General features: G+C 44.4%; 1 protein-coding gene across 3 annotated transcripts in view; it reads right to left on the bottom strand.

The window, feature by feature from the left end:
* LOC121573524 (delta-sarcoglycan-like) overlaps positions 1 to 18,662 on the bottom strand; it is a 345,990-nt gene that overhangs the window by 49,160 nt on the left and 278,168 nt on the right. For all 3 annotated transcript variants that reach the window (XM_041885585.2, XM_041885586.2, XM_041885584.2), the window contains exons 3-5: positions 11,923 to 12,024; positions 1,897 to 1,984; positions 1,133 to 1,252 (exon numbers count right to left, since the gene is read on the bottom strand). In XM_041885585.2, coding sequence (XP_041741519.1) covers positions 1,133 to 1,252; positions 1,897 to 1,984; positions 11,923 to 12,024 — 310 coding nt within the window. The remainder of the gene's footprint in view (positions 1 to 1,132; positions 1,253 to 1,896; positions 1,985 to 11,922; positions 12,025 to 18,662) is intronic.

Below are 18,662 nucleotides of genomic sequence, written 5' to 3'. Positions count from 1 at the left end.
CACACACAAGCAAGTACGTAGACACAGACAGACACGCATGGATGCACACACGCACACACACATACAAACACATGCACGCACGCATACACACATACGCATGCACGCACGCATGTACACACAAATACTGTATGCCTGCATGCCCGCCCACACGTATGCACAGAAACTATTAGTACAACAGAGGCCTATTTAGAACTAAGAAGGCCTTTTGACTGACGACTGTGGTTGCCAAGGCGTTTGATGAAACCTGTGGCCCTTGGGAGCCCCATCAAAAAGGGCCAGAGATAAATGGAGTAACTGGAAAATCATCACTACAATCATCACCCCCCCTCTCTCTCTAGTCCTCCCTCCCTCTCTCTCTGCATCCATGTGCTTAGGGGAAGGGAAGAGAAAGGGGATACCTAGTCAGTTGCACAACTGAATGCATTCAACCGAAATGTAGCTGAGTTGGATGGGGTAATGAACTCTGGCTGAGGAGCTCTGGGGGGGAAATACATGTAGATGAGGATTGTGAGTAATTGCTGATATAGGGCTTGAGTGTGAGCCTTGGAAGGGATGTTCAGAGATGATCAAATGCACCAAAAACAACCTTAAAATGTTCACCCTTTTTCTGTGAATGTGAATGAATTATTGAAATTAGTGGATTTTTGTGTTGTTCTACATACTTGTTATTACCTTACTCAAAAACTGTAACAATCTTAAACAACATAAAAGTGACTGAATCTGTTCTTGTTCAACATAATTGGATGATTTCTTCAAATCTAAATAATACAGAATCACTTAATCGTCCCTTATAGAAAACTTAGAATCAGTCTTTTAAGTATTATAGTCTAATTTATGTTAGGCTGTTCTTTAAATGTGAGTTATCCATTATTATTTTGTCTGTGGTGATTATTCATTCAATTGTTGGCTAGCTGTCAAATGGCAGCTATTTTCTGCTAAATTTAAATTAATGGTAAAATGATTACACTGCTATTAATCATCCAAAAGATCACCACACTTAAAGATCTCTCAATTAAGCCTCTGAACCAGACTTCAACACTTGAACAGTATGAGCAGTCCAGTTTAAAACTCCAGTTCAATAATTTGCTAGCAGACTTTTGAGTATGATGCAGTGTCTGGTCCAGTAACATACCTGTCACCCGTAGCCTCTCTGCTCCCACCACCACCTCCTGGTCATCAGCAGAGAACAACAGCTTCCCTGTGCTAGATTTCACTTCCAACATCTTCCCTCGTGCATGCACTCCACTGGATCCTGGACAGAACAAAAGGTGTGAGGAAAAGTCAGTGAAGTTTAACAGGTGGCTGCTATATGAAAAACCAAGAAAGACAGCTTGTATTTATGCAAAGAGACAATAACTGAACTATAACTACAGGCAAATACTTCAAGAGTAAGACCAAGTAAAGCAGATCAAAACACAACTACTGAAAGGGGAAATAAGAAAATATAGAAAAAACACAGCCCAACACCAAAACAAACTGTTATTGATAGTACAACAAACAGCAGAGAAAAACAACTCCTTGACTTGGATGATCCTGAAATGGTTTCATGTCGTGGGGAGAAACAAGCGATCTGAGCAGAGGGCGACTGACACGTCATGAAGACAATTGATTATGCTTCGCTGTGTCTTGAGTGGAGTCTCTAGCTTACCGTATTCCTATTGCTCACTGATCCACTAAACATCTTTGCAAGATAATCAACAGCCAGAAGCAAATGTCACTGCAGTTTACCATGGGAGAAGTGTTTGTCTGTAGCTGTTCATGGATCGAAATGTCTGTTTGGAACAAAAGAGAACTCTCATCCAAGTCAATGGATTTTCATTGCTGTGTATGGTGTCCATATTAGGAAACACCTTCTATGGATGTGTGACAGTCTGCGGTCGTGTTGCATGATATTACCTGCAATAAGTTGTGTGACCAGCTGATTCTTCCCATTGAGGATATTGATGGACACATTTTTGGAGGATTGCAGTAACAGTGGGCTGCCCTGTGGAGACAAAGCAGGTAAACAAACAATGCAGTCCACCAAACACAAACCCACCGATAGTGACCCTAGTGCTCAGTGTGAGTGTGTAACTAGGACTGTATGTTTAACAGATAATTTCCATTAGCCCACGAGTCAAGAGCCAATCTGGAATGCAAATCACGTCTGAACCCTGGATCTGTCTTACGTGCCAGAGTAATCTTGCATGCTTCAGTCAACTTCTTATTTAAAGATAGCAGCCAGCCATTGTGTTGCGCTTAAAGCTGTCGAGATAATGCATCTCATGTATATTAGAGATAATTTATGGCCCTTCATGATTATCAAGGTTCCGTTCAGCTAAGCAGTATAGTAAATAAGAAAAATATTTATATTCCTGAATTGACATACGTCACTTTAACAATGTGGTTGAGCAAATGAGATTCGAATTAAGAGGTAATGTCATATTGTTCTTTTAGTATATTAGGCCCCACTGGCACAAGGAGGAATGGTTCTTGTTCTGCTGCAATTCATGGAAGTGAATTTCTAGCCCCCCAGACTCTTTCTCTTGCTACGGTATGTATCCTTAGGACCTGCTTTATTGCACACTGATTGTGCTGCCTCTTGTCACTGTTAATGGTTTGTTCCATGAAATGACTGCCTTTTGCGTCCCTTTGATATTTTAAGTAGAAATTGTGCACAAATATTGCATTTTAAAAGCCTGTTTTATTAAATGAAGTGCCCTTTAATATGCCATAAAACTTCAATTAAACGCCTGTCCCCTTTAATAGCCCGGCATCGGCACACATGTCAGCAAATAAACGCTGGGTCTAAATGAATTGTTTACCAGTGAACTTCAGTGAGTACCGCAAAGATTGAAAAATAAGATAAAGGAGAGCAACATCATTGCCATGGACGAGACAGCAGTGTGGTTTGACATGGTCGGCTAAACTACAGTGGATACAAGAGGCGCAACGAGTGAGAGAATGGTGCTGAAGCATGAAATCGGGAGTGCATGATAGGCTAGTCTTTGCAAGTCTGATCTGCGAAGGATTTGTTATTATAATGTTTATACTGCTCATACTGGTCACAATAAACAGTGTGGTAGTCTTTTCCAAATGTTATTGAGCAAAAGCTGTGTGAATTAAGGAAATAGACGCCTGAATCAAATAGAAGCCTGTCTCTAATAAGAGCCGGTTACAGTGATTGAAGCAAATAAACGTCCGGGCTATTAATTGAAGTTTTACGGTAGACCACATGGAACATTTAATTAATCCGATTTTTATATGAATAAAGACCTGCTAAAGTGCCAAAATGCAGCCCTCTGTGTACCACATAGTTATCAGGTTGCTCTGGCAAAGTCATTTCTGGTGATTGTTATTTATTTAATGTCATTAGTGATTCATTTGAAGGTAAAAAATATATATACCTGTCCCTCATTTTAAGGTCAACTCTGGTACGTGAACTGAACTCTTGTTTTAAATGGTGAAACTATTCCTTTTTAAATATTTTTTTCGAAAGAAACATTGAACATCTTATACAGTGGGGAGAACAAGTATTTGATACACTGCCGATTTTGCAGGTTTTCCTACTTGCAAAGCATGTAGAGGTCTGTAATTTTTATCATAGGTACACTTCAACTGTGAGAGACGGAATCTAAAACAAAAATCCAGAAAATCACATTGTATGATTTTTAAGTAATTAATTTGCATTGTATTGCATGACATAAGTATTTGATACATCAGAAAAGCAGAACTTAATATTTGGTACAGAAACCTTTGTTTGCAATTACAGAGATCATACGTTTCCTGTAGGTCTTGACCAGGTTTGCACACACTGCAGCAGGGATTTTGGCCCACTCCTCCATACAGAGCTTCTCCAGATCCTTCAGGTTTCGGGGCTGTCGCTGGGCAATACGGACTTTCAGCTCCCTCCAAAGATTTTCTATTGGGTTCAGGTCTGGAGACTGGCTAGGCCACTCCAGGACCTTGAGATGCTTCTTACGGAGCCACTCCTTAGTTGCCCTGGCTGTGTGTTTCGGGTCGTTGTCATGCTGGAAGACCAAGCCATGACCCATCTTCAATGCTCTTACTGAGGGAAGGAGGTTGTTGGCCAAGATCTCGCGATACATGGCCCCATCCATCCTCCCCTCAATATGGTGCAGTCGTCCTGTCCCCTTTGCAGAAAAGCATCCCCAAAGAATGATGTTTCCACCTCCATGCTTCACAGTTGGGATGGTGTTCTTGGGGTTGTACTCATCCTTCTTCTTCCTCCAAACACGGCGAGTGGAGTTTAGACCAAAAAGCTATATATTTTTGTCTCATCAGACCACATGACCTTCTCCCATTCCTCCTCTGGATCATCCAGATGGTCATTGGCAAACTTCAGATGGGCCTGGACATGCGCTGGCTTGAGCAGGGGGACCTTGCGTGCGCTGCAGGATTTTAATCCATGACGGTGTAGTGTGTTACTAATGGTTTTCTTTGAGACTGTGGTCCCAGCTCTGTTCAGGTCATTGACCAGGTCCTGCCGTGTAGTTCTGGGCTGATCCCTCACCTTCCTCATGATCATTGATGCCCCACGAGGTGAGATCTTGCATGGAGCCCCAAACCGAAGGTGATTGACCGTCATCTTGAACTTCTTCCATTTTCGAATAATTGCGCCAACAGTTGTTGCCTTCTCACCAAGCTGCTTGCCTATTGTCCTGTATCCCATCCCAGCCTTGTGCAGGTCTACAATTTTATCCCTGATGTCCTTACACAGCTCTCTGGTCTTGGCCATTGTGGAGAGGTTGGAGTCTGTTTGATTGAGTGTGTGGACAGGTGTCTTTTATACAGGTAACGAGTTCAAACAGGTAGAGTTAATACAGGTAATGAGTGGAGAACAGGAGTGCTTCTTAAAGAAAAACGAACAGGTCTGTGAGAGCCGGAATTCTTAATGGTTGGTAGGTGATCAAATACTTATGTCATGCAATAAAATGCAAATTAATTACTTAAAAATCATACGATGTGATTTTCTGGATTTTGGTTTTAGATTCCGTCTCTCACAGTTGAAGTGTACCTATGATAAAAATTACAGACCTCTACATGCTTTGTAAGTAGGAAAACCTGCAAAATCGGCAGTGTATCAAATACTTGTTCTCCCCACTGTAGTTGAACCCTAGTGTAAAAGCTGGTGAGCTGGTCTACTCTTTTTGGCCATTTTCTGGTGTTTTGTGTTGGAAAACTGAGCAGGTCGAGCATAACACGTCAACCCTGTTACCCATAGATAGACAAGCTAAAAATGTTTAACCTCTACGGGATCGGTGTCCCGTCTAAGGGACGGTTGAGCTAATATGCGCTAATGTGATTAGCATGACTGTTGTAAGTAACAGCAAACTTTCCAGGACATAGACATGATTTATATGGGCAGAAAGCTTTAATTCTTGTTAATCTAACTGTACTGTCCAATTTACAGTAGCTATTACAGTGAAAAAAGACCATGCTATTGTTTGAGGAGAGTGCACAACAACAAAAAACGTATCACGGCAACTGATTTGATACATTCACCTCTGAAGGTAAATAATATACTTACATTCATTAATCTTGCTCTGATTTGTCATCCTAAGGGTCCCAGAGATAAAATGTAGCATAGTTTTGTTTGATAAAATCCATTTTTATATTCAAATGTAGGAACTGGGTTCTACAGTTTGAACCCCTGCTGTCTCTGGCTCCACAACCGGCCATCTAGATGTGTGAAAGTTAGTGTATAAGCTAATGATCCATGATGTATGACATTCCTGGGAGTGTGTAAACATTTGGGCAGACTTTATACAAAATTGTCTAGTATTGCAATGCTTCACTGGATCCATCTGAAACGTTGCAGACACACTGCTGCCATCTAGTGGCCAAAATCTAAATTGCGCCTAAACTGCAATATTATATTGTGGCCTTTTTCTTGCATTTCAAAGATAATGGAAGAAAAAATATAAATAGAAAATGCATGTTTTTTTGTTTGTATTATCTTTTACCAGATCTAATGTGTTATATTCTCCTACATTAATTTCACATTTCCATAAACTTCAAAGTGTTTCCTTTCAAATTGTATCAAGAATAAACATATCCTTTCTTCAGGTCCTGAGCTACAGGCAGTTAGATTTGTGTGTGTCATTTCAGGCGAAAATTGAAAGAAATTGTCAAATCCTTAAGAGGTTAAATTAAACAATAAAAATAAAAAACATGTGAAACTTGCATTCAATTCCCCCTCCCTGTTGCATATGACAAAAGGGGATTTATGGCTGATTTAAGATTAAATCGTCAACCCTGTTACTTTACTTGCCACTAAAACCATTTCCAGCCGGAGCGTTCTAATTTCAGAATCATAGTTTGATGGTTTCACCCTTAATATCACTGCCGTCCACTCACCAATTTTACACATGACAACATAAGCTACAAATAGATATAATTGGTTTAGGGCTTTATGTGTGGGAACTTTCTTTTTTACTTCACCCAAAAGTAAATATGTGAAATCTACATTTGCCTGACAGCACTCATAGACGATGGTCAGAAAAGTGGATCTCGAGTGCTATTTTGACAGCTTCAAAGTGCAAACAAGGGGGGTCAGTTTAGGTAAGAAAGTTGTTCAATTGTTTATGACAATGTTTTATCAATAATGTCACTTGAAATACATTATTTTGTTAAAAAGTCTATTTACAGCCCTGAATCATTTGCTGCTTGGCGTTCGCTACTGGTAGCTGTGAGGTAGTAGCTAATGTTAGCTTGTTCTAACTAGCTATCCTCTTCCTCTGTTTCTGAATGAATTTTTCTAGCTAGCAAAATAAGTGAGCTAGATTTTGTTTGTGTACTGCCATATGTCGATAACATAACTAAGTTTGTCACTGGTATGGGCTAGTAAATATCCAAAACCTAGCCAGTTGGACAGTGATAGCCGCAAACTAAAACTGGGGAAGGAGACAGGGAAGATAATTAACTTTCTGTTTCATCTGCTGCTGGCTTGCTAGCTAATGTTGACTCAAATACGTTTTTCCACATGTAATTCATAAAATGAGATTTCTATTCTATAACGAATGGCTGATGGCTGCTAGACAATAGCAGAAGCTGGCTATGCTCCAACTTCAGTCTATCAGGTTTTCTGACATGGTTTTGCTGTCTGGCAGAGATCTATTTATACGATTGTACTGTTAGCTACTGGTAGTTAGCTAGCTACCAGGTAGTTAGCTAGCTATAGTACTGATATTACTAAATCCTAAATTAACTAGATAGGATGGCATATTTTGTGCTTGGTCCACTATCACTGTCTAATCAGCTGATGGCTTATCCATCATGATCATCCACCACACATCCATGTGATGGATGAACCTATCCAGATACAAGCAATGAAGGTGTTTGCTGTAAGTCAGATAATATCATTCTGCTTAGCCTACAGCCTTTTAGTGACTCAAAAACACCTTGAATTACAAAATGTATTCCCTTAACCTTATTCTTTCAATAAAGTTTTTGTTTTATGTCTTTCTTTATAATAATAATAATATAATATGCCATTTAGCAGACGCTTTTATCCAAAGCGACTTACAGTCATGCGTGCATAATTTTTTTTTGTGTGTATGGGTGGTCCCGGGGATCGAACCCACTACCTTGGCGTTACAAGCGCCGTGCTCTACCAGCTGAGCTACAGAGGACCATATGTAAGAGTAAATGCTATTTGTAATTAGTTTTGGTGCAGATTTGTATTTTATATACTATCTAGATAAGAAAGTGTTTGATCAAGGAACATTCCATAGAATTTTAGAAAAATACCATCAGTCACTAAAACAGCTGTAACATGTTCACAGTAAAATTTATTTTTATTCTGATTTCAGATGTTAAATCCTTACAAAATAAGGAAGACTCAAAAGTTTTCTCTATCTTCATTAGAAAAAAGCATTGATTTTCATACAAGATACAGATTTTCACAGGTGTTATTTCTTGACTGATTACAATTTGATTGATGGGGTGCTATTGTATGTCATATCATTTGAAAGGGCTGTTTTTCAGCTTTTAAAATATGTATAATGTTTTCATACATGGTTTTACACCAGCAAATTATACTCATTAATGCACGCAGAGGTCATGATCCAGCAAGAAATGGAACATTCCGCTCTGGCTGGAAAGGGTTAATAGGCACTTACTAGTCATTTCTTTTATTTAACCTTTTGAGATGGGAAAACATGGGGGGAGAGGGAGAAGATTTGGAAAGAGAGAGGGAGCGAGAGAGGAACAAGAGAGAGATGGAGGAAAAAAGCAGTAGAGGATCCTTGCTTCAGGTTTTCTATCTCTTTCTCTTTATCCCCCCTGGACCGGACAATTGTCTTCTCCCATTTTTCACCCATATAGACAATTACTATTCCCCTCACCTCCGCCGTTGCCGGCCTGATCTCTCTCTCTCTCTCTTCTGGTGCTATACAGATGAGATAAAGCATGCGGCTCTGCCCATTATCAAGCGATCCATCCAATGCATGCTCTGTGGTATTATTACTGCCAGACAGAGTGTGAGTGAGCGTCTATCGCTCCATCTCCTATGACATCACCTCTCTCTGATACTACTCTCCCTCTTTCGTAAACCTATGGCAAATCTGACCATAACTCTATCCTCCTGATCCCTGCTTACAAGCAAAAACTCAAACAGGAAGTACCAGTGAAGCGCTCAATACAGAAGTGGTCTGATGAAGAGGATGCTAAGCTACAGGACTATTTTGCTAACACAGACTGGAAAATGTTCCGGTATTCATCCGATAGCATTGAGGAGTTTACCACATCAGCCACCGGCTTCATTAACAAGTGCATTGACGACGTCGTCCCGACGGTGACAGTACGTACATATCCCCACCAGAAGCCATGGATTAATCCGGACGCTTATAAGAAATCCCTCTACGCCCTCTGACAAACCATCAAACGGGCAAAGCGTCAATACAGGACTAAGATCGAATCCTACCACACTGGCTCTGACGCTCGTTGGATGTTACAGGGCTTGCAAACTATCACGGATTTCAAAGGGAATCCCAGCCGAGAGCTGCCCAGCGAAGTGAGCCTACCAGACGAGATAAATGCCTTCTATGCTCGCTTCGAGGCAAGCAACAATGAACCATGCATGAGAGCACCAGCTGTTCTGGATTACTGTGTGATCACGCTCTCCGTAGCCGATGTGAGTAAGACCTTTTAACAGGTTAACATTCACAAGGCCTCAGGGCCAGATTGATTACCAGGACGCGTACTGACCTGCTGGCAAGTGTCTTCACTGACATTTTAAACCTCTCCCTGACCCAGTCTGTAATACCTACATGTTTCAAGCAGACCAACATTGTCTCTGTGCCCATGAACGCCAAGGTAACCTGTCTAAATGACTACTGACCCGTAGCACTCACATCTGTAGCCATGCAATGCTTTGAAAGGCTGGTCATGGCTCACATCAACACCATCATCCCAGAAACCCTGGACCAACTCCAATTTGCATTCCGCCCAAATAGATCCACAGATGATGCAATCTCTATTGCACTCCACACTGACCTTTCCCACCTGGACAAAAGGAACAACTATGTGAGAATGCTGTTCATGGACTACAACTCAGCATTCAACAACATAGTTCCCTCCAAGCTCATCACTAAGCTAAGGTTGCTGGTACTGAACACCTCCCTCTGCAGCTGGATCCTGGACTTCTTGACGGGCCGCCCCCAGGTGGTGAGGGTAGGATGCAACACATCCACCACGCTGATCCTCAACACGGGGGCCCCTTAGGGGTGCGTGCTTAGTCCCCTCCTGTACTCCCTGTTCACCAACGACTGCGTGCTGACAGGACCCAGCCTCTCCCTCAACGTGGGCAAGACAAAGGTGGTTATCGTGGACTACAGGAAACAGAGGGCCGAACACGCCCCCATTCACATCTTTAGTGGAGCGCGTCCAGAGCTTCAAGTTCCTCTGTGTCCACATTGCTAAGGACCTATCATGGTCCAAACACACCAACACAGTTGTGAAGAGGGCACAAAAATGCCTAATCCCCCTCAGGAGGCTGAAAAGATTTTGCATGGGCCATCAGATCCTCAGAAATGTCTACAGCTGCTCCATTGAGAGCATCTTGACTGGCTGCATCACCGCTTGGTATGGCAACTGCTCGGAATCTGACCGCATGGCACTACAGAGGGCAGTGCGTATGGCCCAGTACATCCTTGGGGCCGAACTCCCTGCCATCCAGGACCTCTAAACAAGGCGGTGTTAGAGGAAGGCCCTAAAAATTGTCAAAGACTCCAGCCACCCAAGTCATAGACTGTTCTCTCTGCTACTGCATGGCAAATGGTACCGGAGCGCTAAGTCTGGCAACAAAAGGCTCCTGAACAGCTTGTACCCCCAAGCCATAAGACCGCTAAATAGTTAACCAAATAGCTACTCGGACTATCTGCATTGACTCTATGCAAACACACTGGACTCTACCCACATACTCCCACACACTTACACTGACACTCCAACACATACAAACACACAAACACACACACGCATGCATGCACACACACACACACACACAAACACACACACTTACGCACAGGCACACATTCACCACACTTCCACACTCATCACATATGCTGCTGCTACTGTGTATTATCTATCATGTTACCTATTCACTTTACCCATACCTACCTCAATTTCCTCGTACCCCTGCACATCGACTCGGTACTAGTACCCTATGTATATAGAGTACCACAGTATGAGTCATAGTACCCATAAAACCTAGCGGTCAAACAAGGAAATGGTTCTAATCGTTTTTCCACCATTCATTTTAGAAACACTTAAGGGCTGTGTTTCATGTAGGCTTACCCTGGCGTGGCGTTTTGATAACAGTGTAAATCTCTCTAGGACAAGGTGACTTTAATCAATATATTCGCTTGTATTGACCCTCCAGAAATGAAATGCTAATTAGCTGCTAATGTAGCTATCATAAAGAACTACAAATGACATGACGAGACTGCCTGGACTGTCTGAGACTGCTGAATCGAGGCAAAGGTAAGAATCTCTGGATTAACTATGTAATGTTAGCTACATTTAGTAATTAATAAATTGGCAAAATGTCTTTAAATTGACAATTCTGTGAACTGTCTTGTGCAAGTTTAAAATTGACACAATATTTCTTAGCAAATGTGTTAGCTAGAGATTACGTGCAGGAATGGGATTTGTAGTCTGAGAGTAAATAGAGGTGAATATATTGATAAAAGTCACCTCGTCTGAGAGATTTACATGGTTAATCAAAACGTCACTCCAGGGTTGTCACGCCCTGACTCAAGGGACTCGTATATGTTGAGTCAGGGTGTGTATGTTCTATGTTGTATATTTCTATGTTGATGTTCTAGTATGTCTATTTCTATGTTGGCCGGTGTGGTTCCCAATCAGAGGCAGCTGTCGCTCGTTGTCTCTGATTGGGGACCATACTTAGGCAGCCTTTTGGCACTAGTTAGTGGTGGGATCTTGTTCCGTGTTAAGGTATGTTGTGTTGTGCTGCCTTGGACTTCACGTATCGTTTGTTTATTGTTTTGTCGTTGTGTTTATTCGTTAATAAACATGTATGCATATCACACTGCGCCTTGGTCCGTCCCGTCTATAAACGAACGTGACAATGGTAAGCCTACATTTTTTTTTTGGGGGGGGGGGTCATTTAGCAGACGCTCTTAAATGATTGGAGCCATTTCCCTGTTTGACCGCTAGGTTTTATGGGTATTACAATACCTCCACTGTGGGGCTCTATAGCCAAACTATCATTGCTCATTGTGTATTTACTCCTCGTGTTACAATTTCTTTCTATTATTATTATTTTTTTAAATATTGTATTCTGCATTGTTGGGAAGGGCCATAAGTAATCATTTCACTTTTAGTCAACACCTGTTGTTTACGAAGCATGTGACAATTAAAATGTGATATGGTGGTGGACGTGGCAGGGGCAGTACTTACTGGTCTGGACTGAATTTCTTTGGCATACAGAGGTTGGAGAAACTCAGAGTCTCCCTCCAGTTTCAGGCCCTTCTCTGTTATTCTTAAGTTGCCCATACCATCCTGTAGAGAAAGAGAAAAGGAATAGGATATGGTCAATATTTAGATATGAGTTGAGAGGGTTCCATCTGTTGCTGATCAAACAAAGACATAAATAATAAATGTGTAATACAAAATTAGTACCAATGCACACATATAATGAATTCATCCCATCCATACTTCTTTGGATACAAACATCTTGATTTAGGCATAAATCAGCTAGCTACAGTAAAGGCATAAATACCACAATATCAGGCACTGAATATTGGAACAGTGTTCACAAAGCCCCTATCTGTTTCTCTGCGTTATTGAACCATGTCAGACTAAAGGATATCAAACAACGATGAGCTGAGCTTTGGAGAACAGAGAGGAGTTCACAGAGCTACTTTGATTCCAACAGGTTTGACTTTGACCTTTTGCTTCCCCTTGTCAATAAATACAATGTAAAGATGACATACTTGTCTGATACGAGACAGGAGCTCTCGTTCTCTCTCTACCCCTCCATGTGATCATCAGGAGAAACCAAGCCTCTTTGTTTTTTCACCATCTTTGATCCTGAGGAGTTCTGAGGAGCATTACCAAATGGAGATCAAGACCTGTGCAATCCCTCTGGATCTGAATGCTTTAAAACACCTTCTGACAATCCCTCCTCTCTCCGTCTGCCCACCTCTTTCTACCTTCTCTATTCCAAGTCTGACAAGATAGTGAGAAGTGTAAAGTAAGTAAGACCTGAACGTGGCGTGAATATGTATATCTATCCTGTGGATCGGCAAACCATAGGAGATGATAGGAGTCTGCTAAATGGCATATTATTATTTATTATTATGATATAGCTGCTAAATGTAAGTAGCGTAGACACTTTGAAGAAGGCAAAAGCCTATGTGATGACTAGAGATGTATTTTTTGCCACTCTGCAGTATGTCCACCTTCCCTCTATGGAGGAAAGTGACTGTCTTCATCATCAGATTCAGCCATTAATTTACATCAAAGATTCGGATTTACTCTGTCCTGCTATTACTGTAATATTATGTACTCGTTACCCCTGCAGCTCTTACATTTCATACGCTATCTGAACCATCACTGAAGACGCACAATAGTTGAGATACAGTAACTTGTTCGTCCTCTTCTCTACATCTCTCCCTCTGTTACAGAAACTCACATCCCCAGAGATTGTGCATCAGAGACTTGCTGTAGCGATAGCACTGGGTATAAACGCACAGAACTCTGAGTAGGAAACTCGAATTCCAGGAATTCCACAGATTTTGTGAGCCTTGCATACCTCTCCCAAAAGAGCTCAACATGAGAGTAACACAGCTAACAACCCACTGGGTACAGATGTAATTTCAACGTCTAGTTTTGATTTACATTTGGTTGAGTTGTTAACTAATGTGAATTCAATGTGAAATCAACAACAAAAAAAATTACATTTACATTTTAGTCATTTAGCATACGCTCTTATCCAGAGCGACTTACAGTTAGTGAGTGCATACATTTTCATACTGGCCAGTTAAAACAGTGTACAGTAAGTGTGTATTTTGGATTTGTGAAATTATTTTGATGTGACAGTAAAGTAGAGCAATTTATGTTTCAAGAACCAAACCGCAATTGAGAATCGATTCACGTTTAAAGGGAGTATTTGGCTGTTTTGCCTCCCAGAGCCAATTCACCTCTAAACAGAACATGTAAGGTCCCTGGACTATAAGGAGAGACGTTAGGCTCCATTATTGGGCTAGGGAAGCCCCTGAATCACACGCTTTCCATTCCCATATTTATTGTCTTGTCTTTGTAGGCTTGATGATATTTTTTCATGTTGTCACGTCCTGGCTCTGGGGACTCTTAAATGTTGAGCCAGGGTGTGGAGTTTCTATGTCATATTTTCTATGTTGTGTTTTCTAGATCGTGTAGATCTATGTTGGCCAGGGTGGTTCCCAATCAGAGGCAGCTGTAGCTCGTTGTCTCTGATTGGGGACCATACTTAGGCAGCCTGTTTGGCACTAGTCGGGGTGGGATCTTGTTCAGTTAAGGTTTGATTTGTGTAACCTAGGACTTCACGTTTCGTTTGTTTGTTGTTTTGTCGTGAGTTCAGTACGTAAATAAATATGAATGCTTATCACGCTACGCCTTGGTCCGTATCTTCCATAAACGATCGTGACAGAAGATCCCACCAAAAGAGGACCAAGCAGCGTGTCCAGGAACAGACAGCCTGGACCTGGGAGGAGATCCTGGACGGGAAGGGATCCTGGACTTGGGAGGAGATTCAGGCCGGAATGGATCGCCGTCCTTGGGAGGAGACTGTGGAGGCGCGCTATAGAGAGGAGCAGCGGCAACGCAGAGGGTACCGGCCGAGGAGGAAGCCCGAGAGACAGCCCCAATAATTTTTTTTGGGGGGGCTAAAAGGGTGGTTGGCGGAGCCTAGGGTTAGAGCAGAGCCAACTCCCCGTACTCAGGCTAGGAAGCGTGTGACTGGGCAGGCTCCGTGTTATGCGGAGCCACGTACTGTGCCGCGAGTGTTCCAGCACAGTCCTGTACGTCCTGTGCTAGCACCACGCACGTGTCGTGCAAAGATGGGCATTCAGCCAGGACGGGGTGTGCCGGCTCAATGCTCGTGGTCTCCAGTACGCCTCCTCGGTCCCGTATATCCTGCGCCAGTGCCACGTGCTGTAGCGCCAGTACGAGTGCACAGCCCCGTACGCCCTGTGCTGATGCCTCACACATATTGTGTGGAAGTAGGCATTCAGCCAGGACGGGTTGTGTCAGCTCTTCGCTCCAGACCTCCAGTCCGCCTCCACAGTCCGGCCCGGCCCGTTCCGGCTCCCCGCACCAAGCCAGTGGTGCATGTTCCCAGTCCAGCCCGGTCTGTTCCTGCTCCCCGCACCAAGCCAGTGGTGCGTGTTCCCAGTACAGCCCGGCCTGTTCCTGCTCCCCGCACCAAGCCAGTGGTGCGTGTTCCCAGTCCAGCCCGGCCTGTTCCTGTCCCTCGCACCAAGCCAGTGGTGCGCGTCGCCAGCCCGGTCCGGCCTGTTCCTGCCCCTCGCACCAAGCCAGTGGTGCGCGTCGCCAGCCCGGTCCGGCCTGTTCCTGCTCCCCGCACCAAGCCAGTGGTGCGTGTGCCCAGTCCGGCCTGTTCCTGTCCCTCGCACCAAGCCAGTGGTTTGCGTTGCCAGCCCGGTCCGGCCTGTTCCTGTCCCTCGCACCAAGCCAGTGGTGCGCGTTGCCAGCCCGGTCTGGCCTGTTCCTGTCCCTCGCGCCAAGCCAGTGGTGCACATCGCCAGCCCGGTCCGGCCCGTTCCTGCTCCCCGCACCAAGCCAGTGGTGCGCGTCGTCAGCCCGGTCCGGCCCGTTCCTGCTCCCCGCACCAAGCCAATGGTGCGCGTCGTCAGCCCGGTCCAGCCCGTTCCTGCTCCCTGCACCAAGCCAGTGGTGCGCGTCGTCAGCCCGGTGCGGCCCGTTCCTGCTCCCCGCACCAAGCCAGTGGTGCGCGTCATCAGCCCGGTCCGGCCCACTCCTACTCCCCGCACCAAGCCAGTGGTGGGCGTCGTCGCCCGGTCCGGCCCGCACCTGCTCCCCGCACCAAGCCAGTGGTGCGTGTGTCCAGTCCGGCACGGCCCGTGCCTGTTCCACCGGTGCCTGGTCCGGCACCGGTCAGCTGCTCCACTCCGGAGCCAGAGCAATCCGCTCCACCGGGGTCCGGTCCAACTCCTGTCAGCGGATCCACTCCGGAGCCAGAGCAATCCGCTCCACCGGCGCCCAGTCCAGCTCCGGCCAGCGGCTCCAGTCCGGAGCCTGTACAGATCGATCCACCGTCGTCGGGTCCAGCTCCAGTCAGCGGTGCCAGACCAGACATGGGGCGCAACGGGGAGGTGGAGAGAAAGTGGTGGTCACGCCCGGAGCCGGATCCACCTCCAAGCGGAATGCCCAACCGGCCCCTACCCTGTTGTGTTTGTGTGGCGCGGTCGCAGTCCGCGCCTTTGGGGGGGGTACTGTCACGCCCTGGCTCTGGGGACTCTTAAATGTTGAGCCAGTGTGTGGAGTTTCTATGTCATATTTTCTATGTTGTGTTTTCTAGATCGTGTAGATCTATGTTGGCCAGGGTGATTCACAATCAGAGGCAGCTGTAGCTCGTTATCTCTGATTGGGGACAATACTTAGGCAGCCTGTTTGGCACTAGTCGGGGTGGGATCTTGTTCCATTAAGGTTTGTTTTGTGTAACCTAGGACTTCACGTTTCGTTTGTTTGTTGTTTTGTCGGGAGTTCAGTACGTAAATAAATATGAATGCTTATCACGCTGCGCCTTGGTCCGTATCTTCCATAAACGATCGTGACACATGTACACAAAGCCGCAAACTAAATTTCCCCATGGGGAAGATAATGTTATTATCTTATCTATTTTAGTATGTAACTGGTAAAGCAGATATACAATTAACCTACTACCTCTACCCCGCTTCCAATGACCTGTAAACAACAGTGTTCAATATTAAACTTCAAATCAACAGTTAGGCCTGTTTGGGGATTACCCCTACCCCCCAAAGAATGGTAGGCCCTTTGTTTATTACAGTAATAGTTTTTCAGTTTCATTTGTTCTTCACACATCAGACACACTGTGTGTATACAAATTGGATCATTGTGAAACGTCAATACTTATGATTAGCAGTTGGTTGAAAAACCTTGAGCTTCAAAAGTTGCCTACCTATCAGGTGGCTAGTAAACATAATAAGCTTATCCATTTTCACTAAATCTGAAACCGTTTAAAACCCGTTAAAAGTACCTTCTTGGGGGTTTACTATCATGTCGGTTCTCTCCAGGGTGCTCAGTGGAACATCCAAGTTGTACAACAATGCAGCCAACTTTCAGCTCGCTACAACATACAAAAACATTTGACTATAGGTCACACGCGCTTCCCCTACTACTGTAACTGTATTATCGTAATAGCAACCAACACTTGTAGTAAAAAACGACAAAATGTAACTGGTGTTTTAATCTCCTAACTTGACCCAATGCTCGCCAACAATCAATCTCTTTCTCCCCCCACATGCCCCCCTGCTTCGCTCAGGCCCCCACACGTTATTTTTTTTGTATTCAACTACTCACCCGCCAGTCTGATGATTCTAGAGTTCCAAAGTAACCGCCGCAAACAACTTCAAAACGCAACCCTCCCCAAGGATGACCCTGTCGATTGAACTCCGTGTCCTGGGCTAAGTCCAAGAAACCAGAGGGTTGAAACAATAATCAGTCAGACACTTTATACTTTAGCTGCCCTAGCCTGCCTACTACACAGGCAAATGGCCACTTGCCTCAACAAAAGACGGCCTGCCTGGGCTCACTTTTGCTCATGTAAATCACGTAATAACTCACAGAGGCAGCCTTTCCCGAAAACACACGGTTGCCTCCGTTAACCCTTTCGCCGTGGTGTAGCTCCTTGATATATTGTGTATGAAAAAGTATATTGGTTGGATTGAGAGCTCTAGTTCCAAGAGGTGGGAAATCAGTGAGTTCGCCGTTCGTTCACAGGCTCTGCTTCCTTTTTCCACAACAACAAATGTCACCAGTCATTGGATTTAGGTGAACAGTTGAGTGATTAAAATACAAAGTTCCCTTATGTTGAGGAGTTTTTGCAAATCCAATCTGTTTTCCATGTTGATTCAATGTTATCACATTTGTTGAAATGATGTGGAAACAATGTTGATTCAACCAATTTTTCGACCCAGTGGGAAGAAACTTCCCCATTACGGAAAGGGAGAGTTTTTCATCTGGTTCCCATTTGGGTTGCATGATGTTAGAGTATGTATTAAACTGTTCTCCAATGCTTTCATGGGTAAGCATAATGTTCGAGAAATGTTTTTTTCCTCCCCGGTGCGGTGCAGCCTGTCATGAATAATGCAGATAGGCACTCATTGACAAAGGGGCCCCAGAACACTCAGGTGTGTCTTCTCCACTCTCCCCTCTTCTCTGTTTTTCTCTCTTTTCCTCGCCTCTCCTCTCCCCACTCCACATCGCTCCGGTCCGTCGGGAATCAACTAACCTTCACTCGCATGCCACAGTTTATGCAGCATCAAGGAGTAAATTGATTTCCACTCAACACATCTTGGCACGAATGTCACTGCTCTGGGAGTTTGATATTTATTGTGGACCCAAGAATGTGGGATGGAGCATGTGTGACTTGTGAGTAGCTTGCATGTGTAGTGTGTGTGTGTGTGTGTGTGTGTGTGTGTGTGAGCATGTGTGTGTGTGTGTGAGCATGTGTGCGTGCGTGCCTGCATGTGTGTGGGTGCCTCCCTGCCGGTCTGCCTGTGTCAGTGTGTGTGCGACAGTGTCCCTGGCTAAGATATAGATTCCATCACTTTATGTAACTGAGGGATGGCGGTGAGCCAGCGAGAGCGAAGCACATAGCCAAAACAACGCTGCTTCTTGTCGACAGCTGTTAAGGGCCCTCTCCGCCAAGCCCCTAGATCTTATCTGCCACGCTGACAAAGGGAGACGACGACGCAGCAGCAGCAGCACACATTTGCATGAGAGTCAGGAGGTTGTTCGCCCCTGTTAGCTAATTAATGCACATGCATCAGTACAGGTGACCCACCCACTGAACAGAACCAAACTGTCAAACTGTACCAGGCGTAGAGGGCTGGGCAGGAGACACAAGGTGATGGGGCAGTGTCTGGAACAAA

The sequence above is a fragment of the Coregonus clupeaformis genome, chromosome 35 (genome assembly GCF_020615455.1).
Source record: "Coregonus clupeaformis isolate EN_2021a chromosome 35, ASM2061545v1, whole genome shotgun sequence".
NCBI lineage: Eukaryota > Metazoa > Chordata > Actinopteri > Salmoniformes > Salmonidae > Coregonus > Coregonus clupeaformis.
This window is presented reverse-complemented; position numbering and strand designations above follow the sequence as displayed.